Below are 27,753 nucleotides of genomic sequence, written 5' to 3' on the forward strand. Positions count from 1 at the left end.
TGATGCCAAATCCCACTGAAATTAAATTTGATCCCCATCATCTCATACAAAGATTTTTGTCTTAGGCTGGCAAATGTAACTCTCCTAAGTCAACAATTTAAAGTGTGTGGAGAACAAGCTGCAGAGGCTCTACAAACATCCCAACCCTTTTGCTATCAGCAGTCACCATAAACATTGTTACCTGGCTGGGTTCACAGAGTGAATAAGAAAGGCTGGTTTTGTAATGTTTTCTTTATTAAACTCAGCTTTCACTGCTGTTCTGAGTTGACAAAAATGTTTCCCAGGAAGACTGACAAACAAATACAGCTCGTAAATATTTTTTTCAAATGCTGTAGTATAAACAAATAAAAGCTCTGGTTTGCTACTTTGGGAGGCCCTGTGTAACCAGCATTTTCAACTGGCCAATTAGCAGCATGTGTGTTCATCAGTGAAGAACTTCCACTTGTTTTTAAATTATCAAATCCAGGGCTTTAAAAATTATTGCTCATTATCAGACAAAACCCCAAGATTAAAAGGATGTTCATTATACCATCCCCGCTGGTAATGAGGATTTTTAGATTGCCAGTACATGCAGCTTTGTGGTGGGGTTTTTGTAGGCAATTAAGACCAAAACTTTTCAAAATAGGTTGAGATGCTGGGCAACCGATGTTCCAGGAGCCAAATTCTCAGCAGCTCTGAACTTGGCACCTTTCTAAACTCTACCTTCTTTTAAGATGTCAAAACATCCCTCAACCACTACTGGCTGGGGATGGAGCACCCAGCTGTGACACTGCTCCAAGGCTTTGCTGCCTGCAATGAAATCCTGTCCTGGCACAGCTCCTGCCTCTTTCCCCAATCCCCTGGGACCTGCCTGGAGGGCTGGGGTGAGGATGAGGACCAGTGCACTGGCACAGAGCTGTAGACACAGAGCTGTTTTTCCCATCTGGCAGCATGAGGGATGGGACAGTGGCAGGCAGCAGCCAGGTGGAAAAGTGCATTTCCTCACAGCCCTTGGAACTAGAGCAGCAATGCCTTGCATGGCAGATCCTCCCTGTGCCTATTTCATACCCTACTGGCCAGAGATGTCCCAGTTGTCACTCTCTTGTGCCCAGGAGCCGCCTGGTGCCAGCATCCTTTGCCCTGTGCTGGGCACACCTCGCTGCCTCCCGCCCCGCTCGCTTCTCCACAGGGCCACCAGGAGGGCACTGTCCTGCTGGCCCCGGGCACAGCAGCCTGTCCAGGAGCGCTGGCCGTGTCACACCAGCAGGGCACATCCCTCAGGGCACCGCGGGGACGCTCCTGGGGGACGAGCCCTCGTCCAGCCTGTCCCCGCCCGGCCGCTTGGGGTACACGGCGCTGGCCAGCTTGAAGAACTCGTCCGCAGCATCCAGGGCGATCAGTCGGTCCTGCCAAACAGAGGGGGTGGAAAAGGAGTGGTTTAGGATTGGCTTTTGGCAAATATTCAAATGAATATTACGTGTGTTGTGGTAGAAAGTGATGCTGGATTCTCTTAAATAGTGTGTTAAATATAGTTTTAGGTTAGAATGTTAAAATAGAAGCTATGCTGTGTAAGATACTTTTTCTAAAGAAAGGACTTGTAGTGAGATAGCAGCCACAGGACACCTCAGTCTTTCAGAGAAAGAGAATTTATTGCCCTCTTATCAGAAGAAACAAACTCCTTCCCACCTCAAAGGCAGCGTTATGATTCAGAGGAAGAAGCTGACACTGCCCTGACAGAATCCTGTGTTTGAATGGAATTTATTCATCATGGATGAGGTGTATGAATATGCAACAGGTTATTGTTTTTAAGGGTTAATCCTTTGTTAACGTGGGCCCTTTTTTGGGCTTATGCTGCCCTGAAAAAGGTACCTGGATGTCTGTAACTCTTTGTTTCTATTGTCTCATATTGTCCTAATCCAAACTGTCCAAATTATTATTACTCGAATTGTATCACTATTTTTAGAACCATTTTATTACTATTAAGTTTTTAAGATTTTAAAAACAAGGGATTGGTGTTTTTCACAAAGGGGAATTGTGGTCACCCTGGGTTGTTCCAGGCACATCCCTGCCCAGGGCCCTGAATTACAGAAAAGGAAACAAACTCCACAACTTTTGTGGAAGTTGTACAGCCAGTATGTTTATTCCAGCACTGGACACGTGGGGATCACTCCCCTCAAAAGGACATGTGTACCTCTGGGAACTCCAGATCTCTTTTTATCTCCCTTACTAATCCATATGCACGGAATTTCACAACAGGTTCATAAATATTCATTTTACTATTTCGCCTCATACTTGCAGCTAGGTTTTTTTTTAATCAGAAAATACAGAAAGAACTCCTGGGTCATCCTGCCCTGTTTCCCACAGCCTCTCTGTGTGTTTCAGAGTTCAAGGGGCCCTTCCTTATCTCTGTCCTTTGGCTGAAGCAGTTTCTTCAAGCATAGGTTTTTTCTGAGAACAGGCAGCCAGACCAAGCAGCTATGTTTGCAAGCTACAGACTTATTTCAAAGATGTACATTTCACCTAAATCAAAATGGATTTCTACTCTGGAAAATTTCCACTCTGTCTCAGCCCTCCCTCCACAGCTGCTCTCAGGCATTAGGTCTCATCTTTTCACAGAGTCACCTGGTTGGAAGAGACCTTCAAGATCATCAAGTCCAACCCAGCCCCAACACCTCAAGTCAACCCTGGCACTCAGTGCCACATCCAGGCTTTGTTAAACACACCCAGGGATGGTGACTCCACCAATGGGCAGCCATTCCAGAACTTTATTACTCTTTTCATGAAAAACTTTTTTCTATATCCCTTGGTGCAGCTTGAGACTGTGTCCTCTGGGTCTGTCAGTTCCTGGAGAAAGAGCCCAACCCCACCTAACTACAACCACCTTTTAGGAAGTTGGAGAGTGATAAGGTCACCTCTGAGTCTCCTTTTCTCCAGGCTGAGCACCCCTAGCTCCCTCAGTTGTTCCTCACAGGGTTTGTGCTCCAAGCCCCTCTCCAGCCTCGTTGCCTCCTCTGGAGTGACTCCAGCCTCTCATCATCCTTTTCCCACCTCCTGCACAGGCTGCAGGAGCATCCAGTTGCAGGGAACTTGCAGAGGGGTGTGGAATTCATGGTGCTGCAGCACTGGCATTTCCGAGGAAACGGAACACCAAGCTCCAAGTGCAACATCTGAGGGGATCACCCCAGATGCCACCAGGTATCTGAGCATCCTCTGGCTCACCTGCTCTCTTCCCCTCAGGTGAGCTCCCTGCAGAGCTGGATGGTGGGGGAAGGTGTGCTCAGAGAACTCACCACCACGAAGAGGTAGCGCTCAGAAAGCTCCCAGCTGGTGGGGAAGATGTTGGTCTCCTCTGAGAGCTTTAACAAGATGTCCCGGGCTTTGCTCATGTTCTGAGAGTCACTGATGATGCTGAGTTTGGTCACTGACAAGAGGGAATCTGCTTCCTTCTGGAAACCTGGGAAAGAGATGTTTCAGAAACAAGTCAAACGTGAGAGCAGGGTCATCCCTGAGCCCTTCAGGCTCTTGGAAGGTTCCTCATCCCTGCTTCCTAAAACAAACCAGCACCCCCTCAGGCAGGCTGTGGGACAGGTATAAACTTGCTGGTGGGGAAAATAAATCACAAAAGCAGTCACAGTGAGTTTGGTGCTGGTTTTCCTGAGAAAAGGTGTGTGAACATGCACAACCCAGGGAGCTGATTCAGCTCTTCCATGCTCCTGATGCTACCAAGGCTTTCAGGGCTGCTGGGGCTCCCTAAATCAGCTAACAGGGATTGAACATGTGGCAGTGATGAACACCAGGCTAATTGTTCCTGTAGCAGTCAGCATCAATTACAGGAAGGGTATCCAGGGGAGGAAAGCTGGAGGAGACTGAGTGCAGGGGTCTTGAAATGCAAGGGCTCCCATTAACTCTTTGTTCAGCTCCAGGGGGCTGGTGGTGATGAATCTCACATGAAAACACTAACGGGGTGAGAGTGGTGGGCTTATGCTTAAAGCAGAGGCCTAGATAACAGAACAGAGCAGGTTTCACACCTGGTTGCTCATTTAGCTTCACTAAGGGCAAATGATCCCTGCCCTTGAGCTTCCCCAGCCTTTGGAGAACATCTCTGGAGTCACTGTGGATGTGACAGGGATGTGGGAGAGCCTCTGTCAGCCTGCAGTGAGAGATGGAAGGATGCCAAGTGATCTCTCCCAAGCTTGGCCTGCTGTGAGCACCTGGGTGGAGATGAGGGTTGACACCTGGTTATGGATTTATGATGTTCCTCCCACCCAAATGCCAGAATAGCAGGTAGGGCAGGAGTGGCTGAGATACCCATCTCTGGCTCCCATTGAGGGTATCCTAGAATAGATTCACTCATCCTCCTCTCAGCAGCCACCACCCACCTCCAGAGCATGATGGAAGTCACCCAGCTGATGTGCTGGCACGTCCTGAGTGTCACATGCCAGGCAATTGGGAAAAGCCCGTCACACCCACCACCAGCACTTGGAAACAGCACTAGGAGGGTTCCTGTGGAGCAATTCCACTTGGTGAAAGAATATTTCAAACCCACTTGGGAGCAAATGAGGTGAGTGGCTTAGCTCTGATCAGCTGCCATTGGCTGAGGAAATGAAATAGATGTATCTGTGTTCCCATCTGAAAGGAATATTCATTCCTTCCTACTTATCTTGTTTGGAAAAACCCAGGGTGAACTCCCACTGCAAGGTTTCCACAAGGAAGCCTGAAATGGATGACTGTGCATGTTATTATGGGCCTGGAAGGTGATCATGGCTCATGGGCTTTTGATGTGCCTGCAGACATGATGTCCCTGTCCCCTCCCTGCTGTCCTGAGCCCTGGGGAGCCTCAGGTACCATGTGGGACACCTGAGGGCATCGCTCAGCAACCTCCTATTGCTTCCCTCCTCTCCAGCTTGGTTTTGTGGAGCTGTTCCCACCCTCAACCATGGTGGGATCTCACATTCTGTACCACTGGAATTACATCCCTCTGGCCTCCAGCTTACCTAAATCCTCCAAAATGTGTTTCCACCTGCTCCTCACTTCTTTCCGGGTCTGCCGTAAAGTGTAAATGTCATAGTTGAGCTTCTGCCACTCCTGCAAAGCAAAGGGAGGAGAGACACTCAGTCATTGGGATCTGCTGCTTTCCAAGGAATTTCAGCTCTGAGGAAGGGAGCCAGAGGTGCAGAGCTGGGGCAGGCACTGAGCTGGGAGGTGGTGGCTGTGAAGGTCAATGACCAGGCTGCTGCTGCCCTGGAAGAAATTAGACTGACCAACACAGAATATTTAGCTTGACACTTGGCTCAGCAATTCTGTGTTTTCTCTGTTCCAAACTGCTTTCAGTTTCCCTGAAATTACAGAGTTTAGCTCAGGTATTGCTGCCAACTGCTCCTCAGTCAGACATGGAGCCTTGTTTGGCATGAACTGGAGCAGGCAGGTGTTCAAAAGTCCTAGAAAACAAGAAAAACAGACTTTTTAAAGGATCAGGGTATCCTCTTTTGAAAGAGGTGCACAGGGATGGATGAGGGCTGAATGGAACCATCTGATGTGATAACCCTTAGTGGCTGCCAGGTGCTGCAGTTAAAGCTTCACTTGACTGCACAGCTGAAATATTGCACTGGACTTCCAGCTTTAGAGCTGGAGAATGTGACACTGGGTTTGGGGTCATTTATTAAATCACACATTTAAACACAAGTGCCAGGGTGGCCTTGGCAGTGCTGGGTTAATGGCTGGACTCAATGATCTCAGGAGACTTTTCCAACCTAAATGATTCCATGATTCCATAGGCATGCACTCCTGTGGAAATGCAAGAAAACCAGGAGCACTTTTCCCAGTTTAATCAATGCCCACACTGCAAAGGGTGCACTTTTAGAATCAGCCCAACAGCAGGGTGACAACATCACCTGATGACTTCCTTCCAGTAACAGCCTTAATTAATCTCATTTCTCAGCAGGGGATTACCTAGATGGGCTCCTGAAGAATAAACAGGTGTTAATCTGTGCTGCCACCCTGAGATTTTCCTACAGGCCATGCTGGGTTCAGAGCAGAAAAACAACAGCCACAGAGGTCAGCTGTGTGTTAGAAATCCCACTGTTGTCTGGTACTTGGTCCAAGAGCTGACTTGATTCCATAAAGATTTGAAGATTCCTCAGGTTTTTTTCCCTGATTGTGGTTGACATGCCACGACAGCAGAGATTTAAAGCCAAGCCTGTTTTCCTGCTGATCAGCACTAGCTGCAGGAAGCCCTGGAGATTACACTTGGGAAAAAGCAGCCAGAGGGGTTAAGGCAGTGGTGACTTCAGGTCAGGAGAGCAGGGGAACCAGCTCTGCCACAGTCACTCACTCCCAGAACACAAAATCCCCTTCCAGAGGCACATTTCCCTCTCTCCTGGAGTGGCACTTGAGACCAGCTTTGCTGTTAGCACAGGAGAGCACCAGGACAGCCTTTCACCAGAGGAATGAGGCAGGGGCAGGACTGTCCTCTCCCAGCTCAGAGCTGGGAACTGAGCTGCTCTGGGTGGAAAAGAAAAGAGGGGGGTTGTTATGTTAAAGCTTCGTGGGAAGTTTATTGAAAAGTGGAGAGTTTGTAGAAAGCTGCACCATGCCTTGGTCCGTGCTGGCAGGGGCTCCTTGGAAACATCTCAGCCCTCTTGTGACCCCCTGGCACAGGCAGAAAGGAGAGGGAGCCAGTCTGGGCATGCTGGTGGGGAATGGCTGTGTGTCTGTGCCCTCCCACAGAGATAAACAAGGCCTCTAGGGCACACAATCCCTCCAGCCAGCCACTGGGATCCCAGGCCTGCTTCACACTGTGGGATTAGGGAGCTGGGCCATTGGGAAAGGTGCTCCCCTGCACAAAATGTGGCCTCCTGGCACCCAGCAGCAGCTTTCAGGGCCATGGGATTGACCCTGTGGTAAGAGCCAGACTCCTCTCTAAGCATGGAGAGCAGTGCTTAGCATGCAGGGAAGCTGCTCCTGATTTTCTCTGGATTAACAGCAGCGTGTTTTCCCTTGTCTGTTTTTGTTTTAAGGGAATCTGGGTTATGGCTTTCTTGTACATCACAGTGTCTGAGCTGTGTCATGGAAGTGAATATGGTGAATGTTCAGTCCCAGGGGAGCTCTGCCCTGTTGATGGACAGTTTGGGGAGTGTGCAAAGGAATGATTTTGATGTTTAAATCACAAAATGATGCTTCACTGTGGTGCCTGGGTGGAACCTCTTGTTCTGGTGGGATTTATTTTGCCTGAGCATGAAGCTGCACTGTTTATCTTGCTGTAAAGAAAGCTGGGAGGAGGATGCTCCCAGCCATGGAAAAAGACCCAGAGAAGCAGAGATTATCAGGATGAGATGGGGCTGAGCTCTCACAGGGACTCGTGCCCTGCTCTCCATCATCTCAGAAACCACTGGATCTTCCCAGGCAATTCCTTCCAACAGAGACACCTGAACTGCCATGGGCTGTGCTCTGTGTGCCTTTAATGAAGGAATAAACTCAAGAGCATCTCTCCACACCCAGAATTATTCTAAAAAGCATCTCCCTCGAGCTGCACAGAGCAGAGCAAAGCTTGCCCTGCCCGTGCACAGGCAAGGGCGAGATCAGAGGCTTTGGGGAGGGATCCCGTGAGTCCCCAGGGGCTGCTCAGCCCCGCGGGGCAGGGCAGGGCAGGGCAGAGGCTCCACACCAACCCCCTCTCCCTCGGGAAGTCACATGAACTCCCAGGCCAAGGAGAAGGCTTGAAAGCACAGGGGGACAGTGACACACAAGCGTGGGGTGTGTCTGGGACATCCCAGCCATGCACTGCAAAGCAATCCTTTATATCTTAATTCCTTTTAACTCTTAATTCCTTTTAACTCTTTTACCAAAATCTGAGTTAACCACAGGGAACCAGCCCTGGTTTTTTGCAGTCAGTTTTGCCCTTTAAACCTACAGAGGAAGGCACAACAGATACCAATGGGGGCTTGAGAAAGCCCTGAGTGTGTGAGTCAAGAATATCCCAGGAGCAGCAGGGAAACCCCGCTGCCTCCCTTCTCTACATGCTCAGCCCTTCAAATATTTACCTGGAAAACCTCCCCAGACTCTTTAGTGTGAAAAACTAAAGCTGCAAATGCCAAATGACATGGAATAAGCCAGGCTGGTACATAACTCAGAGCTCTGGGGAAAAAAAAGTGCCAAGAGAACAGGCAGCACCATCCAGCTTCTCATCCCTGATCATATGAAAGTTCCCTAATTACCAGGGAGCTTTCTTCATGCTGCCAGAACAATCCTCTACCAAACCCATTGCCTTTATTCTCTTAAAAGCAATTGAGGTCACTGTTCTGTTCAAGAGTTATTTTAGAAATTAGGTCAAAACAGAGTTATCAGGGAAAGACTGCAGAGTATCAGTGCAGGCAGGTACCAGGGATGCTCCTGCTCTGGCTCCACAGCTGAACAAAGATAAACTACAAATATAAACCACAGACAGACATCTCAGAAGAAGCTTAAATTGGATTCAATTTAAGAGAGGCATGCAGACATTAAGAGGGTTGGGTTTGGGCTCCCCAGCCCTGGATAAATCCCATCACCTCTCTGTGCCCCAGTAACAGCTGGTCACAATTCTGACCTTCTCTGTGACCTGTTTAGAAAAGAATAATCCTGTAAGAGAACAGGAGGAGAAAGAAAAATAGGCCTTGCCAGCTCATTAATGGGCTTTTCAGGGGGGTCATGCCAGTGTTGCTCTGCCAGCCAGGCCCCTGGCAGGGATGCAGGCTGAGGAATTGCCTTTGCTCTGGGGTTTATGATCCCACCTTTCCCTAGGGAATAAGCCAAGAGAAGAGAGAAACACTGAATTTACAGCAAGCCATGAGAACATGAGGGGGTTTTCCTCACTCACCATGCAAAATGTCACCTTTAGTTTCTGTTCCCAGAGCTGTGGCACAGCTGGCCTGGTTCCTTCTCTGAAGCCAGGATTGCTGCACACTCCCTGCCCACAGCTGGGTAACTCCACACACCCCAGCAGAGGCCATGGAGAAACCAGGGCCACCCCAGAGGGGACCTCATGCAGGGGATTCTGCACCTCACACTCATTAGCCCAGCAAGAGCCCCAGTGCAGCCCCTGCTGCTCATTTCACCACCAGATCTCACCTTTATTTTACCCTACAACAGGCTCCAGGAACCTGCAGAGCCAGACTAGGGAAAAAAACGCCCATTTTTCCCAAATTTGAAATATGATCTCAGTCTTCAAAAGCTGTGATGACAGCTCTGATCTTCAAAGTCTGCATGTGCTTGACCAGCCCCTCAACAAAGACTTTCCTGGTTTTCCCTCTGCAAGCTAAGGACACCCTGAGTTTGGGCTGGAGCTGCCAGGTGGGACAGGAGGAAGACACAGCTCCACATGGATCAGGTGTGAGTGCTGCTCCATGGTGGGGACAAAGAACTGACCCCAGGGGAGGGCACCACCACTGCCAGGATGGGGCCATGCAGATCAGGAACACATGATGGACAGACAGCAGCCTGCTCTTTGGGATCCTTCCAAATCCCTGGGAAATCCCTGAGATACAGGTGGGGAATGGCAAAGCACACAGTGAGTGTCCTGCACACCAGAATTTCTTTGTTAAATGAAGGAGCAGAAATGCAGCAAATTCTCCTTTCAGTCAGTTTTAACCACAGGAAGTACCTGGGGTTTTGTAACACTTGTGCAGCACACAAAGAAACTGCTCCTCCATCCTCAGCCCTGCAGCATCCACAGGCTCTCCCTGGGGATTTGGGGAGCAGAGCAGCCCCCCAAGCAGATGCTGGCTTTTGCAGCCCAGTGTTGTTCTGCAATCAGACTTTTTTCTCTCTCTCTGAGCTGAAGTCTCATTAGGAGGGGAGGGCACTGCAATCTGGCCTAGTTTTAAAATGCTTGCTGGAGTAAGGAGAGATTCTGGCAGCAGGGGCCAAGTGCAGGAATGCTGGCATTGCTGTCCCAGACCCTCCCTATCCAAGAGCCTGCTGGGCTTCCCTGTGTGCCTCAGTTTCCCAGCTGTAAGAGGGGAGAGCAGAGCTGCTGCCAATCCTGGGCTGCAAAGGGCACAGGGCCACACTCAAAGCAAGTGTAAAGTCTGTTGGCTTTCCTCAAAACTTTCCTCACTGTTGTCCTGATGTTGTGCCCCCCAGGCTTTTTATGCATGAAAAAGCAGAGTGTATGATCCTGCCTTTGCCATGGAGAGGAAGCCCTGTGAGTTTGGGGCTTTCTTTTTCCACTGGGACAGCTCAGAGCTGCTAAAAACCCTACAGATACACTGAGGGCAGGATTTAGGGCAGGATTTAGGGCAGGCAGGGGCAGGAGCACCTTCCTGCTCAGCCATAACTGATGCTCTTCCCTGTCCCCTGAATGAGGGTGACACAAACCCTGCTGTGCACCAGTGCAGCCCCTAAATGGAGCTGTCCTTGTTTCCTTCAGCCACTTTGGGGTGGAGGAAGCTGCCTGGCTTCTCTCAGACAAGCAACTCAAGGTTTCAAGGTTGCTCTCTCTCCCAAGAGAGAGCAGCAGTGGGGAGGGAAGAGATCTCCAGTTCCAGTTGTAAAGGTCACATGGCACCATGAAAATGTTGTTACAAAACCATCCATTGTAAACACCACGATTAAATCAAACTCACCAAAAAACAGCCCCTTAAGTGGGGATTCTGGCCAACTGTATTCCATTACTTCTTTTAGCTAATTAAAACTTGTAATTTTGATTTCTCTGGAGTTTAAGGGTCCTTGTAAAGCTGAGCTGAATTTTGCTTTACAGAGACTATCACAGGAGAAACAGTTACACTCCTGCAGACTCTTGGATGAAGCAGGATCACGTTGAAGTTAAACACGAAGCCTCCAGGCTTCCCTGCAAACGTTCTGGCATCATGAAAGCAATCAGAGAGGGGAAAAATGTGTCACTGTTTGCAGTGGCCTGATTAGAAGCAATCTCCTTTGCACTGAGTGCCTTAGCAGAGGAAATCAGGGCTGCAGAACAGCCTTTATGTAACAGCCATGACTTTTCCCTCCCCACTAGAGCCGTGCCAGGTCCCTGCTCCCCGATAATTGCAGCACATCCCGCAGGGGCAGGACCCGCCCCGGAGCCCCGGGCACTGCCAGGGCCCGCCCATGGGAAGGACAAAGCAGGGAAAGCATCCAGGAGAAGCCACAGCCTGGGGAGGCAGGGGATGGGGCTGGGCCCCAGAGCTCCCAGCACACCTTGGTGGGCGGTGGTGGGTGCAGGGCATCGTTGCCAAGCGTGTTCCAGCTGCCATGGATGCCTTGGTGTGGCTGTACCAGCTGTTGGTGTCTCTGGGTCAGGATTGAAGGCACTTAAGACAATAATTTGTGTTCAGACTCAAGTGTTTATTGTTTCTTATCAGTAAAACAGTCTCATCACTGTGAGTTTGGCAGTTTTTCATTAGAAGGCACAAAATGGCCAACAATCTCTTGTTATAAGGTCTTTTAAGACCAAACTATCCAATTAAGAACTGACACCTGGATTATTTTCCCTTTTAACCCAGTAACTGATCCCAAGGAGCCCACAATGGGGACTTTTCTGCCCAATTACAAAATGCCACCCAAACCCATGAAGAAGGAAGCAGCATGAAGAAGAAACCCAGGACAACACCCTGTGCCCTCCACCTTGCTTCCATCCACAACATCCTAAAAATCCCAAACCCTCAATTTCTCACCCAGTGACACACCTGCACTGCTCTCTATAATCTATTTCACACTTTGGTGGATTCCAGTCTATCTTGAACTCTAGGAAACTTTCTCCATGGATGAGGGTCAGAGTCAATGCTCCCCTGGGGGTCAGAGCAGCCCAGAGCAGACAGAGAAATATTCCCAGTGCTCTGGGTTTGCACACCTTGGAAACCTCCCTGGAATCTTCCTGTTTCCTGATATGTGAGAAACAAATGCCTCCTAGCTACTGTAAAGCATCTTCCCAGTCCCTGCCACTTCCTTTCTCTGTCTCTTCTCTTCCTCCTCTCAGTTTCCTTCCCTGAGAAGTCCATTTGATCCTGGTCTCCAGCTCAAGGCTACCTCGTGTCTTTTCCCACATCCCTGCATGTAGGCAGCCCATTATTGACCTCCTGACTTCTTTGGTTTTTAAGTGTCAGCTGCTGTGGTCCCTCACTCCTCCCCAAGAAGCACATCAGCTTTGCTCTGGGCTGACCAAAAATGTACAGAAATAGGGATTTCCAACGGGATGGGGAGTGAGGTGAGAAAAGATTCCAGAGGCAATCTATGCTCAATGGGATCATGCCCTGGGAGGGCACTGAAAGTATCCAAGCCAAGGAGAACATGGAAATTCTCACCACAGAGGGACATGAACCCAAGGGCACCATGGAGGTGAGAAACACACCATGGCTCAGGGCAGCTCCTCCTGGACCAGGTGCTGGAGATACCCCTGAGCTTCCCAGGATGAGATGGCCACAGAGACTTCCACACCAGATGTAGGATAAAATCTGAAGGGTGATGGAGCAGGTGGGAGGACCTGATGCCTACATGAGCCACACTGAGGGACTCTGGGGTCTCCACAGCAGCTGAATTGAAGGAAGGGCATTGACCTGCTGGTGTGAGTCCAGAGGAGCCCACCAAGGTGATCAGAGCAGCTCTGCTGTGAGGAAAGGCTGAGGGAATTTGGATTGTTCAGCCTGGAGAAGAAAAGACAAGGTGACCTAATTGCAGCCTTCCAGTGGCTGAAGGGAATCCTATAGGAAAGATTGGGCAAAACTATTTACAGGAGCCTGGAATGACAGAACAAGAGGGAATGGCTTCAAACTGACAGACAGTAGGTTTAGACAGGATATTAGGAAAAATATCCTTTTTTAGAGGGTGGTGAGGGAAGGTGGTGGGCACAGGTTGCCCAGAGGAGCTGTGGCTGTCACAACCCTACAAGTGTCCAAGGCAAGGTTGGATGGGGCTTGGAGGAACCTGGGATAGTGGAATGTAGCATTCACATTCTCTGATAAAATCCCTTCACCCAGGATTTCTCTCCTGGGAAGCTGAGAAGCCTCAGAGAAAAGGAAAACAATTCTTATCTCATTTACTTCTCCTGTGGTTGGAGATTGTTCACCCACAGGAGATTGTTTCATTGCATTCTGCTGGGAGTGGTTTTCACTCTTTGGCCAATCAGGGCCAAGCTGGGTCAGAGCTCTGGAAAGAGTCAGGAGTTTTCATTGTTATCTTTTTAGCATTCAGTAAGTGTCCTTTCTGTATTCTTTAGCATAGCTATAGTATTAGTTAATGTAATATAGTATTCTAATGTAATAACAGCCTTCTGAGAACATGGGGTCAGATGTATCACTCCTGCCTTCGTCAGGACGTTCCCAGCAAATACAACAATGGGAGGTGTCCCTGCCCATGGCAGGGGGTGGCACTGGATGAGCTTTAAAGTCCCTTCCATCCCAAATCCTCCTGTGACTCTGTGATTCATCACACCCAGCCCAGCCCTCACCTCCGAGTCCTTGTCCAGCTGGTTCCTGACCACGATCATGTTGTAGAGCACGCGGTCGTCGTCGGCCTCGGTGTGGGTCACGTCGTGGGGAGTGCTCCAAAGGTTCTGCTCCTCATCCCGCGCCAGCGTGGCCCCGAATGACGCATAGGGGTTGTTGTTACTGCAGGGACACCCAGGGGTTACTGCCACTGCAGGGACACCCAGGGGATACTGTCACTGCAGGGACACCCAGGGGATACTGCCACTGCAGGGACACCCAGGGGATACTGTCACTGCAGGGACATGCAGGGGTTGTTGTCAGTTGTCACTGCAGGGACACCCAGGGGTTACTGCCACTGCAGGGACACCCGGGGGTTGTTGTCAGTTGTCAATGCAGGGACACCCAGGGGTTGTTATCAGTTGTCACTGCAGGACACGCAGGGATTGTTGTCAGTTGTCACTGCAGGGACACCCAGGGGTTGTTGTCACTGCAGGGACACAGGGCCAGGCAGCTCAGCACAGGGCTGGCCCCTGCTGCCCTCCCCTCTCCCAGAGAGCAGGGAGGATGGGGGAAAGAGTTTTTTTCCTGTTTTTCCTTTTTTTCCATCCTGAGCAGGCAAGCCATGGTTCAATCCAAACCATGCAGTGCCCACAGGTGCCCCCACCCAGCAGCTCCCACCTCAGAGCTGCAGTGATGTGCTGAGCTGTGCAACAACAGACAAGGCATGGAAAGGATATTCAGCCCCATCTATTGTGGCAATGGAAATGTTCTCAGCCTTCTAATGAACCCCAGGCTTTATTTGCTTAGCAAAGCTGAGCATCACCTTCTGGGAAGGCTGTCCTCACAGTGGTGGGGAGCTTTTCTCTGCACTAGGGCAGTTCTGTTTTATGGCTTTATGTTGGAATTTTTTAACAAGGACACTTCTGCCAAGAGACCTTTTAGCTGGGGATTTCCATAAAGTGTCTAAGCAAGGTGTCCAACTGCTTCAACAGAACAATACCAGTGGAGAACTATTTTTGGCCTTATCACCCTTGGCAGTCCCCACTCACTTCTTGTCAAAACAAACCACTGCTTATTTTGTTTGCTACCCAAACCCCATTCCCTTCCCAAGGAACCCATCCAGAGAAACTTCAGGTAACACTGCGGGTACCCTGGCACCAAGCCATAAAAAGATGCCAAGAGGAGCTCCAGCACATAGATGAAATAGGAAAAAAAAAAAACTAATTCCCATCAGCATTCCAGCAGGAAGGTTAATTAGACTTTCAACAAACCAAAAACCTGAGCAACAGGTAATAAGGAGAAAGATAATCTCTCATTAAAGACAAGCAAACAAAGGTAACTTGGAGGGTGTGGAGGGGCACAACCATTTTTCAATGGTGGAGCAGACAGGGAGGGAGCCCTCAGGAGCCAGCTGTGCCATCAGCAGGAGTTCACTCCCATCCTAAGCTTCTTCCCACTCAGGAATTTACCCCAGTAAATATGCTTAACATTTGAATTACTTAAAACACCAGCATTTAGCAATAACACTGCCACACCTGAGCTTTTCTAAGCCGCTCCCTCCCTCACAGCTCGAAGGGCACTTCCCAGCACATTCCCATTTCCAAATCACAGCATGGAGCATCCTGTAGGGCATGTGGCAGTGCCCAGGAGTCAGCCAACCCATGCCAGCACGGAGAGCTCTGCCAACTGCTCTTCCAAGCAACATTGCAAAGGAAAAAATGGGAGGGAGAAAAGAAGCACGTGGACAGCAGTGGCTGTGCAGGTTAAGGAGTGGGACCAGAAGGAACAGGGAGCATTTCACACTGTGGATTTTATCCAGAAAATGGTGAGCACCAGTGTTTCATCAACAGATTGCTGCTCCAGGGGGCTTTCAGTTCACATTCAATTTTAGCATTTGGAGCCCAAATGTTTAGTTGATTTTCATCCTGAGTGTACCATCCGAGCCAGACCCTGCCTTCACACATCAAGAGACAACCGGGCAGCCTGGATGCTTTGCAACAGCAGCTCCCAAACCTAAAACTCAGCTAAAAGAGCTGAAACCTCATGCAATTCATTCACTCTAAACAGCACTGCAGGAAAAACAAAGGCAGCAAGCTATTGCAAGACCCCACTATGAAATTAGACCCCACTATGAAATTAGACCCCACAGCCCCCCGAGAAGGGGCAAGCATTATGCTGTTAGAGACAGCAATTAGGCTGTTAGATTAATTATGCTGGCACACGTGTATAAGAGCAGGTGCCCTTCCAATTCCCAGAATTTATAGAGCCTTTCCTCCTTGGGGCCAGCATTAATTGGATCGCTAGCCTGTTACTAAAGCCAGGTGCCAGGAGAGGGACAGGGGGCAGCAGCAGGAGCCTCTCCGCACGTGTGCCCGGCTCCCGGGAGGTTAATGCCAATTTCCTGGGCCGGAGGCCCCATGCTTGGGATTAGCCGGTCATTATTTAGGTAACTGCTTTACCAGCGCGAAATCAGGGCGTTTGAAGCCGTGTGTGCCCAGCTCTGCTGTTACCGATGCAGGGAGCATCCCACCCTCCTTCCCGAGGGCACACGGAGGGCACGGGCTCGGCTCAATCCCGGGGCTGGCACGGGGGAAAGGGAGAGAGCCGCCGCAAAACACCGCTGTTCTGCCACATGCAAGCCGTCTTTAAGTGCTTGCACAGCTCTTCTCCACGGGTCAGGGAGAATCTGTTCATACAACAGCCCCAAGCTCACGCTCTGTGCGCCGGCAGCAGGAGAGCAGGAGCTGCTCCCCCTTAGAGCCGGTTCAGGCTGAGCATCCATCTCCTCCCCGGCATCCCTGAATGGAGCCGGGCCGGAGAGCTGCGGGTGTTCACCAGGAAAAGGGAAGGCTCCAGGGAAACCTTAGAGCCCTTCCAGTGCCTAAAGGGGAGAGTGACTTTTTACCGGGGCAGGAAGTGATAGGACAAGGGGGAACGGTCTTAAACGAGACGAGAAGAGATTTAGATTAGGTGTTAGGAAGAAATTCTTCCCTATGAAGGTGGCGATGCCCTGACACAGGGTGCCCAAAGAAGCTGAGGCTGCCCCATCCCTGGAGGTGTTCCAGACCAGGTCGGACGGGGCTTGGAGCAACCTGGGATAGTGAAAGGTGTCCCTGCCATGGCAGGGGGTGGAACTGGATGAGCTTTAATGCCCCTTCCATCCCAGTCCATTCCGCGATTCTGTGAGCCCAGCCTGCAAACAGAGCTCGGCACAACCCAGAGCTGGGGCAGTGGGACCTGACCCCCGGTAAGGGATGGAGGGCCCCCTTTTTGTTCAGTGCCTCAGCTCCTCCACTGAAATCCCACCGTGGAAAGACGAGCGCTGGACCGTCCCTACTGCCGGGAACCCCGAGGGGATGCGCGGGCAGGGCTCCTGCTGTCACAAGGAGTCCAGTCCCTGTGACAGCCGCCCCAGGCGGAAAGAGTGCGGGCAGCGGCTCCAACCCGCCGGGGAAAATCCCTCCGGAGCCCCGATGGCTCTGGCAGGGGATGGAGCCCCGCTCCAGCGGCGGTGACAGCGCGGGGAGCGGGCAGGGGACAGCGGGAGAAAGGCTCCGGGTGGCCGGGTGGGCGCATCCCCCGCCGGGGAGCCGGACGGGCTCTCACCTGAGCAGGGGCTCTCACCTGAGCAGGGGCTCTTTCTCGGGCGCCGCCGCTTCCCCTCCGCAGCAGCCGCAGCAGCCGAGCGATCGCAGCCAGGCCCGCAGCCCCATCGGCGCCGCCGGAGAGCCGGGCAGGGCACGGCAGGGCGGGCCGGCCCCACGACCGTCCCCTGCCCCCGCCCTGCCGGGGCCGGGCCGGGCTCTGCACCGCCCCCGCTGCCTGCCCTGCCCTGCCATGCCCTGCCCTGCCCTGCCCGACCCCTCCCGGCCTGGCCTGGCCCGGCCCGGCCCCTCCCGGCCCGACCCGGCCCCGCCGGAGAAGCGGCCGCTGCGGCAGCTCAGGGATGGAGCGGCTGCGTCCTTCTGCATCCTCCTTGAACTGCCCTCCCTCATCATCCTCCTGCACTGTCCTGCATCATCCTCCTGCATTCCTCCGCAATCCCCTGCACTCTCCTGGATCCTGAAGCTCCCTTCTGCACCCTTCCAAACCCTCCTGTTCTTTGCAGCATCTTTCCTTACCCTTTTGCATCCCCACGTGCCCTCCTCCATCCTGCTGCATCCTCCCGCACATCCTGCATGCTCCTGCATCTTCACACTCCCTCCCACACCCTCCTCAATGCCATGGTGCCTTTGCAGCGTCCAGCCCTCGTGCCCCCACAGGGACAGATTATCGCTGGCCATCACAGCACAGCCAGAACCCCAAAATTCCCCTTTTCCAACCCTCTGCACCACTACATTTTCAGGCCTGTTCCCACCTGGCTTTTGGGACTTTTTGTGATCCTGGGAGCTGATATGGGAATTTCAGGAAATTGGGCAGGGAGGGATGGACTCAGCTGTCTCCTGGTACAGGAGCTTTTGAGAAAGAAGAGCATAAAATATTGTTGCCTTCTCCTTTTTTTCTCCCTATTGTCAGGAAAATTAATCCAAACACCAGAAGTTTATGTCAAAAAGGAGACAGAGGAATCCTGTAACTTTATTAAAATAAGGGGAGAGGCCATGGGGCATTTGCCTTGGAGTCTCTCAGATTTTTAGAGTATGCAGCCTCCTATTTATCCCAATTTCCCAGCCACATTTCCCTCTCTCTTTGCCCATTGGCTGAGGTACTTGAGAGGCACAGACTTCCTGAAATGCCTGATACCTAAGGCCCCTTCTAATATATACCCCACTTTTCTTTGTGTCTCTGTTCTTTTTCTCTAAATCCAGACATTTAGCACAGTCTTGAGTGAGTAACGGTCTCTGGGTCAATTAGTGGAATTCCTATGGAATTTATTTATATATTTTCCCCCATTCTTTCACCCTTCCCTATCTGGTCTTACCTACCATCAGGCCCACAGTTTGTACAGACACCCCCTTCTCATTCCTTTCACTGTCCCACATTCTGTCACAAGCCTGGCTGGCACCCCAAGAAGGAAAAGCTTAAACTTTGAATTAAGATGGTCCTGGATCTTGTTTAATTGCCACAAATTTGTTTGCAATTTCAGAGCAGCCCATCAGGCATCAGCCAGACCCAGAGCAATTGCTCTGAGTCTGGTTTGGCCATGCACATCCCAAGAGTTATTTAATTTTAGTACAGCAGCTTCCTGACGCCACTGGACTTTTGCTTGTGCCAGCAGATATAATAATATCAGCCATTACATCCTCATGCCCACAGAGTGCATGCAAGGAAAGGTGAAATAAGATCATTTAGAGCTCACATTTCTCTCCCTCCTTTAATTCCAGAATTGTTAATTCATCAGCAGTGGATCCGGCCCCTGTGTGGGGAGTGGGAGATCTCAGGTTGCTCGGCCACAGATCCTCAGGTGACTTCTAAATTTCATTTAATACACTGGCCCCAGCCCCAGATTTCCCAGCTTCCTTAATTAAAAGGTGAAGTGGAGGGAGAAGGACTTGCTGCTATTGTTTCTAGAAGCCCCCAGTGCTGGGCTTTGCTCTCAGCCCCAGTGCTGCTCATCGGTCATTCCACAGGAAGGATTTCTGGCCGGATGAGCTGAGGGCGAGGCAGGATTGCAAACCAAGGGCTCTCTCCTCTGCAGGCTTCCTCCTCTGCCCTTGAGCCTGTCCCTGCCTGCCTTCATTTCCCCTCCAGCCCTTTGTGTGCTGGAGCACAGCAATCACCAGGACGTCGCCAGGCACTGCTGCTGCCATTGCAAGGATCCGGGAATTGCAGGGGCAGGGATGCACTTCCCTAAAATAGTCACTGCTGTGGGAATTCCCTTCTCCCTCCCCTCTCCGGTCTCTTTTGAAGGGGTAAAATCCTGCCCCGAATCAGGGCAAACTGCCTAGGTCTGAAATACCAACACAACATTCTAAGCTCTCCAAGTGCTGCTCTTGGGGGCTCTTGCTGCATTTTCTCTTTCTGCTGGACACCAGGAGGGGACTTCAACGCAGCCAGAGCTCTGTAGGTATGGCTTGGGCTGCCTGCAGCATTTGAATCCTGTTCGGCTACCTTGTAGCATCCCCTGGGCTCCTCATCTGCTTCTCGAGATGTGGAGGCTGCTTGAGCATTCCCTGGGTCCGTGGGCATTTTGAAAGCTGTAACTACGTGATCAGCAACCACAGAGCTGTGTCTGCGGCTCCAGGCTCTCGGTGGGATCGAACCTGTAGAAGCTGCCTCATGGGCAGGGGAGCACCGGGCGGGCGGTACCGGGGGCGGTGCCGGGGCCATCCCTCGCCTTCCCCCGCCTTCGCCGGCCCCGGCCCCGCGGCTCCGGACTGGGAGGCGCCGGGAGCGGCTGCTGCGGGGGCTGCCCGGTAAGGAGCGGGAATGGTGCGGGGAGAAGGCTCGGGAGGATCCCTGCAGAGAGCGCTTTGGCAGCGCTGCTGTTCCCGGCCGGGAGCTCCAGCCCTGAGCTGCTGGAGCATCTCTTCCTGCATGGAGGCAGAACAACCCTCGATCTCCCGATGCATTTCCGTATCGCTCCATAAACCCGCCTCGGACACATCCTTCTCCGGAAAATAAGGCACAGAGCCCTCCTGGCAGTGCCTGGGGTCGGTGCTGAGTCCCGGGAGCTGCCGCTGCTCGGACAGCGCCTGCTCGGGCACCGCCACCAACAGGAACGGCCGGAGCCTTCCGGGGCGGCGCGACGGGCCCGGGCTGCGGGGGGACAGCGCCCGGGGCTGCGGGCACCGGGGCTGGAGCGGCTCCCCTGGCTCTCCCCGGGGCTGGAGCGGCTCCCCTGGCTCTCCCCGGGGCTGGAGCGGCTCCCCTGGCTCTCCCCGGGGCTGCGGACACCGGGGCTCGCACGGGGCTGGAGCGGCTCCCCTGGCTCTCCCCTGGCTCTCCCCTGGCTCAGCTGCGGCCAGGCCGAAGGGTCCCGCTCGCATTGATGGGTTGAGTGCCCTAAGTGAAAGACTTTGAGTGGCTGTTTCCCTTGGGAAGGGCCAAAGAGCAGCAGGTGGTTGGGAAAGCCTAAGGTGGGAGTTGTGCTTGTGTTGCTAATAGGAGAAAATGGATTTCCTTTTAAAAAAAATCCAGCCAGCAAAAAAGCCCCCCTGTTTTACTGGTAGTTTTCCTGCTTCACTGCTCAGTGAATTATTTGAGGAAACAGCCAGGTGGGTGGGGAAAACAAAGGAGTTATACACTCCTTGTGGGGTGTGTAAAAGCCTGGAAAGCTTTTCCTGTCAGAGGCCGCTGGTTTGCTCCTGGGGTGAGCTTTGGGCTGTGGGAGGGATTCCTGGAGAGCGGGATCACGCTGCCTTGCTGGAGCCTCCCGGGCAAAGTCCTCCCCGTGGCCCCGCCGGGAACCGGAGGCTTCACTGCCTGCGGTCCTGGGCTGGGGAAGCAGCAGGAGTTTGGTCCTGTGTGACATCCCCGGCTTGCTGCCTCCTCCCAGGTGCCAGGTCACCAAGCATGGCCACCCAGATGTTCGAGGGAAGGGGGCATGCGGCCGTCTACCAGAAATACAGGTTTGCACCGGGCAAAGAGCTGCAGCAGACCATCCTCTCCTACCTGCGGGAAAAGGTGAGCGGGGTATGGGCAGGCTGGAGGAAAAAATCCAAGGAGTATTTAACTGTGGGTGGGGAAAAATCCAAGGAGTATTTAACTGTGGGTGGGGAAAAATCCAATGAGTATTTAATTGTGGGTAGGGAAAAATCCAAGGAGTATTCAGTTGTGCGGTGGTAGTGTTTACCTTGCTGGGAGTGTCACTGTGGTTGGTGCCTCAGGGAAGGATAAAGCAGCAGGGCTCACGGCCAGATGGGGGAACAGAAGAGGATTTCTACAGGTTCTGCCACGCCAAGGCTGTTCCTGAGTGGGTGCTGGGGGAAGGAATGGGGTGAAAGCACAGGAATTGGGTGGCTGCCCACTGAGAGACGTGCACTCCTCCCTGCAGAAGGCCATCCCTGCTCAGCTGGCGGTGGATGTTGGCTGTGGCTCTGGACAAGGCACCCACTTCCTTGGGGAGCACTTCAAGAAGGTGGTGGGCACAGACATCAGTGAAGCACAGATCCAGGAGGCCAGGGCCACCCCCTGCATGCCCAACATCTCCTACCTGTGAGTGTCAGCATGCTCAGCCAAAGGCACAGTTCAGGTCCTTACGTGGAGGTTGGTGGTTTGGGAGTATGTGGATTTTGTGAGGTCCCCAGAATGAGGAGAGAGATGAGAATCTGGCTCCATGTTCTCAGAAGGCTGATTTATTATTTTATTATATTATATTAAAGAATGCTATACTAAAACTACACTAGAGAAAGAGAAAGGATACATCAGAAGGCTTAGTAAGAATGATAAAGAAAAACCTGTGACTCCTCAGAGCCTCGACACAGCTGGACCATGATTGTTCATCCAGCATGTGAATTGTTTTAATTTAATGACCAATCTCCAAATCAGCAGCAAAACAGGGAGAAGCTGAAGCTTCCCAGGAGAAGAAATCCTGGCCAAGGGATTTTTCAGAAAATATCATGGTGACATGAGTATGACTGTTGTAAGAGCCAGCTGGCACCAGACATTCCATTTGATGGAATTCCTGGTATGAACAGGCATTATCCTAGACTTTGTGGGCTTGCATCCCAAACCATCCCAAAACACCCTCTGGCTCCATGTCCTGCTCTGCAAGTTCCCCATCCCATGTTGTAAGAGCTGAAATGAGAGATGTGGGACTCCAGGTGACTCTTCCAAATGCAGTTTATTCCATCCAATAGGTTACAGCAGCCCAGGGTTGTGGGTGACAGAGCTGTGCCCACAGCTGTCAGCTCCAGCTGCAGGCAGGCCTGCAGACCCTTTGGTTTGGTTACATTGCATTATTTACTTTTCTTTGCTGAGCATCTTCATACAGTAGAACCAATCTATACCTGAACTATTATCTATAGCCTATCATAACTCCTATAATTACCATATTCATGTCACTGTTCTCCAATCACTAAAAGTCAGTTTATATTACAGTTTAAGCTAGAAGTTGTTTTTCAGTTTTCTTGCAGTGGAAAGTTCTGAGACTTTTTTCTACTTGCACGATTTGCTGCCTTGTTTGCCTGTGCTATCCTTCTGCTTGGTAAAAACATCTTGTTCAAAGTGGGTTGATGCTTTGCTCTAAGTCATAAAACCCCCTTGTAACTAACACTCTTTGCCTCCCTGGTTATCCAGTAAGACTGGCTCAGCAATTCTTTCCTTCTATATCAAAACTTGCTTCCATCTCTATTTTTGTAGCTATGATATTTTATGAAAAATCCTTTTGCTAGGATTTTTTCTCCTGAGAAGCTGAGAGGCCTCAGGAACAAAATGTAAACCATGGTTATCTGCTGCTGTGGAATGCAACAGGTGCATCTTTGGTCTCATGTGGTTGTTTTTAATTAATGGCCAATCACAGTCCAGCTGTCTCAGACTCTGAGTGTCGTGAGTTTTTGTTATCATTCCACTTCATTCCTTGCTAGCCTTCTGCTGAAATCCTTTCTTCTATTCTTTTAGTATGGTTTTAATGTAATATATAGCATAAAATAATCAATCAGCCTTCTGAAACACGGAGTCAAGATTCTGTCTCTTCCCTCCTCCTGGGACCCCTGCGAACACCACCACACATTCCTTCATCAGACTCTACATCCCAAACCCTTTCTGCTGGTCATACATATCTGTGAGACTTGCTCAGACTTGCCCCCTTCCCAGCACCGTGTGGCTTTCCCCCTGTTCCCTCAGCGTGTGCCCAGCAGAGGAGCTGCCGTTCCCGGAGGGCTCCGTGGACGTGCTGACCTCGTTCACGGCCGCGCACTGGTTCCACCTGGAGCGCTTTGCGTGCGAGGCGCGGCGCGTGCTGCGGCCCGGCGGCTGCGTGGCCATCAGCACCTACACCCTGGACATGAGCCTGCGCCACGGGCAGTGCTCCCAGCAGCTCACCAGAGTCTTCAGGGAGGTCAGCTGGGAACACCTCAGGGAGGGGGAAGTGGGTGCAGAGGATCAGAAACACAGGGTGGCCCCATGGTGGGGAGAAATGTGTCTGGCTCCAGTGATATCAGAGGGATGATTATTTACTTTATTATACTGCATTGGGCTGTGTTATATTGCACTACATCTCAACTGAATCTGCACAAAGCACTCAGCTCCACTGCACAGAATCTCGTGACTGTCAGCCCAGTCCCCATGGTCCCCTGTGCTGGTGTTCTCAGGGGTTTCAGGATGAGAATCTTGACTCTGTGTTTCAGAAAGCTGATTTATTTTTTTGTGATATATATTATATTAAAACCATACTAAAAGAATAGAAGAAAGGATTTCATCAGAAGGCTTGAAAGGAAAGGAGAAAGAATGGAATGATATTAAAATCTTGAGACTGACTGGACTGCGATTATCCAGTAATTAAAAACAACCACATGAGACCAATCACAGATGCACCTGTTGCATTCCACAGCAGCAGAGAATCATTGTTTACATTTCATTTCTGAGGCCTGTCAGCTTCTCAGGTGAAAAGATCCTAAGGAAAGGATTTTGAATAAAATGTCTGTGACAGTCTCCCAGTTCTTTTTGGCCCTGACAGGCCAAGGAAACAAAACACCATCACTCTGGGTAAAGTCTCCATATTGCATTCTACTTTGGCACAACACAGGCACAGCAAATGAGAGAAGAATTGTTTTGATCATTCTTTTCTCTGCTTCTCCCATTGCTTCTCTCAGGTTCAGAGAACGTGAATCCCACAGCAGAGAGGGAGGAGTGGGATTGAGGGGTTGTGGCAAGAGGAATCCTAATGCAGAATGGGGTAAATGCAGGGATTTAGAGGCTTCCACACTGGGCTGGCTGGATCGTGAGGAGAGGGACACGAAGACTGACAGGGCAGACTCTGGTGGGGGTGAGAAGGGTGCCAGGGCAGATCTGGGAGCTGGTATTGTCCAGGAGACTTTTCCTGTTGCACTGATCCCAGTGAAAAGAATGGGAAGCAGAAAGTGTTGGGAAGAAGGCCTTTTTTAAGGAATCTTTCTGGACAAAGGAAGTTTTAACAATTGGATAAAAGGAGACTTTCTACTATGAGTAAGAGCTGTGTAGGGAGGACAGGAGCCTTATTTCTAGAATAGTATCCTTGAATTCTAGACATTAAGCAAGATTTTGGTGTATTTTAATGCAACAAATCTTAAAAAAAAAAGGACATATATGAATGTATCACATGCAAACCCAAACCTGAGTTACTGAGACCTTCAAGTGATTTTGTGTTTGTTTTTAATACACTGTCTTTACAGTGCTGGGACGAGATTTTAAAATACTCAAATGATAAAATAAAATATGTCTTGGATGACTACAAAGAGATCTTTGAGGCCTTGCCATTCCCAGACAAGAAGAGGTGAGCAGAACCACCTTTGATGCTGTCAGGTATTTTATCCACCATCATGTGAACCTGTGGTCTGTGTTCCCCTGCCTTTGAGATTTAACTTTGCAGTGCTCCTTTCTTGCCCATGTTCCCTGCAGAATCACTGATATCCACGACCCAATTCCCATGACTGTTGAGGGTGTGGTTGGTTACATGGAGTCCACCTCTTCATATCAAACCTTTAAGAAGAAGGACCCTACAGCTGCAACATCCCTCCTCCAAGAGACTGAAAAAAGGTGAGAAAACCACTTGGGAAAACCAGCAGGGTGTGGAGGACCTGTCCTGCACAGTGCATGCAGAGGGAGCTTGTGCAGACCCCTCCAAAGCTGCAGGGGAGTGTGCAGGGATGTGCTCCCTCTGTTCCCCCAGGGATGGACACTTGTCAGGAGTTCAACAGCAGAACCTTAGATTTTAAGCTTGTGTAGCAGTAGGATGTGCCATGAAACCTCTGACACGAGAGTTTGCTGAGTTTCTTTACCTTGCTATTAATTGGCAAAGGGCTTGAAAAATATTGGTGGTTGCATCTTCACCCATCGAGCTTTAGTGGGTCTAGGGTCTTCAAAGAGACACGAGCAGTTGTGGGGTGCTCCAAGGTTCTTCATTGCATGAATACATCACTCTTGAAGGCAGAGAGGTCAAGGTGTTGAAGTCAGTGCTAAAAGCTTTCTGACTCAGAGTCCCAAGCAAGAGCAGCCCCTGCCAGGCTGCTCTCTGGAATAGTCCCAGGTTCTGTGCAGGAACTGCAGCAGCAACAGTTGTTCCCTGGCACAGAGTCCAATGTCCTGAGCAGCAGTAGGGATCACAGCCTTCTTTCTTCTTTCTCCTTCTTTTCTTCTTCTGTTTTCTTCGTCTTCTTCTTCTGTTGTGGTTGTTCATAGTCGTGGTTGTGGTGGTTTTTGTTGTTGTCTTTTGCACCCCATTACAGGGGCTTTTTATTCACAAAACATCCAATCAACTGAAAACACCATTCTAGAACATTCTTCTAAACCAATCTAAGCTTGATTCGAATGTGCAGGAGTAGTACAAAAGTAGTGTCAGTTCTTAAAAAACTACCTATATAATATTATCTATTTATGCAAATGTATTATCTGTTTTCCTAATTAAAAGTTTATCTATCTATGTGAATAGTTCTATTTCATATGTAGTTTTATCTGTTTTATATGAATAATTCTATTCTAGTGGCAAGGTTCTGCTATGTTTTTGTTATATCTAGGGCTAAGTTGCTGAGCTTTGAACTAGGCCTTAGGGCTTTTGCTAGCTATTACAGTTTCTTAAGGCACTTAAAATGTATTTCTACTTACTTAAAACCTAAAGCTTAAACTTACTTAAAATTATAACTCACACTTCTATTTACTTAAAACTTGAACCTATCCTTCTGCTTCATATCTGTGTGGTTTAATATATCTTAATTTCTCTAAAGGCTTTAATGCAACCCCTGCATTCATCTCCCTCTCTGAGGAGCTCAGGCTTGCACTCCAGCACTCACCCATCTGTTTCATCCCCAGCAAGGGGAAGGGGTGCTGCTCATTTATTCCCTGACTAGAACAACCCTTGTGCAGCAGCTGGAAGCATTTGCCATCCCCCTTGTGTGCTGTGGGTGGAAGGGGTCTGGGTGCTGCCCCACATCAGGTGGGAGCTGTCTGGGCAGGTGAGACCCTTCCTCTGCTTGTCCTTTCAGGATGCTGGAGACAATGGGAGTTTCCTCTCGTGAGACCCCGCTGGAGTTCTTGGTGAGGCATGTCTGTGTGCTGGGGTGCAAGGAGAGCTGAGAGAGCAAACCCTTCTGATCTGCTACAGTGGAAGGGGAAGGTGGATTGTCTCCTAAAACCCTGCTTGTAACTGCTCTTACTCCTTGGGAGGATTACTGCTGATTTTGCTGATTGAAATGTTGGTCTCCTTTGGAAAGCAGATGGGGTTTTGTGCCCCTCAGATTCCTGTCCACCTTGGTCCTGCTGTCTGCCCAGTGCTGCTCCCTCAGCACTGGAAGTGTCCCATTGTGGATTGCTGGTTTAATATGTGGGGAAGAGAATCACAGGAACAGCTGAGAAACTCACTGCATTTCTTACACAATTAATAATTATAATTAAAAATCCAGCTGAGAAAATGTTGCCTGTGGTTCCTGTTTTACAAAGGGGCTGTGGAGCACTCACTGGTGTGGGAATAACTCTGCTACATGGACACTGAGTGTCCTGATGCTCTCAGTGCCCCTCTGCTCTGTGGGGAGGGTGGGTTTTGGGAAGGAAGGGCCATTCCCTGCCCTGGCTAAGGAAGGAGCTGTGCACTCTCTTTGGGGGCTGCTCTGGAAAGGAGCTGCTCTCACCCACAGTGTGCCCTCATCCCTGGTGCAGGTATCAGCACCTTACCTGCCCCAGCAGTGCCTTGGCCCTAGTGAGGCCCCTCAGAGCAGCTCAGGAGCCTTTATGGGATCACTGCTGAAGGAGAGCAGTGCCCCTGCTGAGGTTTGTGCCCTATCATCCACCCACACTGCAAAAGGAAGATTAGAGGCTGCATTTTTCGGGAGGGGCAAGGAGAGACATGAGGGCTCAAAGCTGGGCATACCCTGGCACAGGTCTCCTCCTGTTTGCTTTCTGGATATTTCAAGTCCAGACCCACCCTCTCCAGGGATCTTTCCCTTTCCTGTAATTCCTGTCCTTGGCAAGAAAGCTTCCCTGACACCATGGGAAGGGCTGTGCCCTCACTCTTCTACATCACTGCATTATTAAAAAAGGTGAAGTGCCACCTCTGCTCTCAGCCCCAGAGGGGGCTGAGAGGGGTTGGAGGTGCTTCTCCTGAGGTCCTGGACTCCCAGGGTCTGCTCTCAGCTTGCCCAGGGTGGGGGCAAAGGTTTTGACCCCACTTGATCCCCCAGGAGGGTGATGGGGTCTCGGGAGGACAGCTATGGTGTGGGAAGCCCATCATGGATGGGAGGCTGCTCTCTGTGTCCCCAGTCAATACTGGATCAGGCCCTGATGTCACTGCCTGAGGGGCTGCTCCAGGTGC

General features: G+C 50.8%; 3 protein-coding genes across 10 annotated transcripts in view; 2 read left to right on the top strand and 1 right to left on the bottom strand.

Annotated features, from left to right (window-relative positions):
- Positions 1–27,753, top strand: part of UBE2F (ubiquitin conjugating enzyme E2 F (putative)) — a 337,630-nt gene that overhangs the window by 245,438 nt on the left and 64,439 nt on the right. The gene's annotated exons all lie outside the window — the stretch shown is intronic.
- Positions 214–17,108, bottom strand: MREG (melanoregulin). The gene is made up of 5 exons (XM_050987612.1): positions 17,001–17,108; positions 13,397–13,556; positions 4,974–5,064; positions 3,270–3,433; positions 214–1,385 (listed from the first exon to the last, which is right to left on the bottom strand). Exons 1-5 carry the CDS (start codon positions 17,087–17,089, stop codon positions 1,257–1,259), a joined length of 633 nt encoding a protein of 210 aa, XP_050843569.1. The 5' UTR covers positions 17,090–17,108; the 3' UTR covers positions 214–1,256.
- On the top strand, positions 19,646–26,857 carry LOC103814580 (putative methyltransferase DDB_G0268948). 7 transcript variants are annotated; one of them, XM_050987608.1, is made up of 7 exons: positions 19,646–19,729; positions 20,812–20,939; positions 21,310–21,470; positions 23,070–23,313; positions 24,626–24,726; positions 24,852–24,989; positions 26,432–26,857. In XM_050987608.1, exons 2-7 carry the CDS (start codon positions 20,829–20,831, stop codon positions 26,520–26,522), a joined length of 846 nt encoding a protein of 281 aa, XP_050843565.1. In that variant the 5' UTR covers positions 19,646–19,729; positions 20,812–20,828; the 3' UTR covers positions 26,523–26,857. The 7 variants fall into 7 exon arrangements, 5 of the variants coding, with proteins under 5 accessions (XP_050843565.1, XP_050843566.1, XP_050843564.1 ...); XM_050987609.1 differs by lacking the exon at positions 19,646–19,729 and adding an exon at positions 20,294–20,392; XM_050987606.1 differs by lacking the exon at positions 19,646–19,729 and having other exon boundaries at positions 20,426–20,939.

Source organism: Serinus canaria (assembly GCF_022539315.1).
Source record: "Serinus canaria isolate serCan28SL12 chromosome 7 unlocalized genomic scaffold, serCan2020 HiC_scaffold_29, whole genome shotgun sequence".
Taxonomy (NCBI): domain Eukaryota; kingdom Metazoa; phylum Chordata; class Aves; order Passeriformes; family Fringillidae; genus Serinus; species Serinus canaria.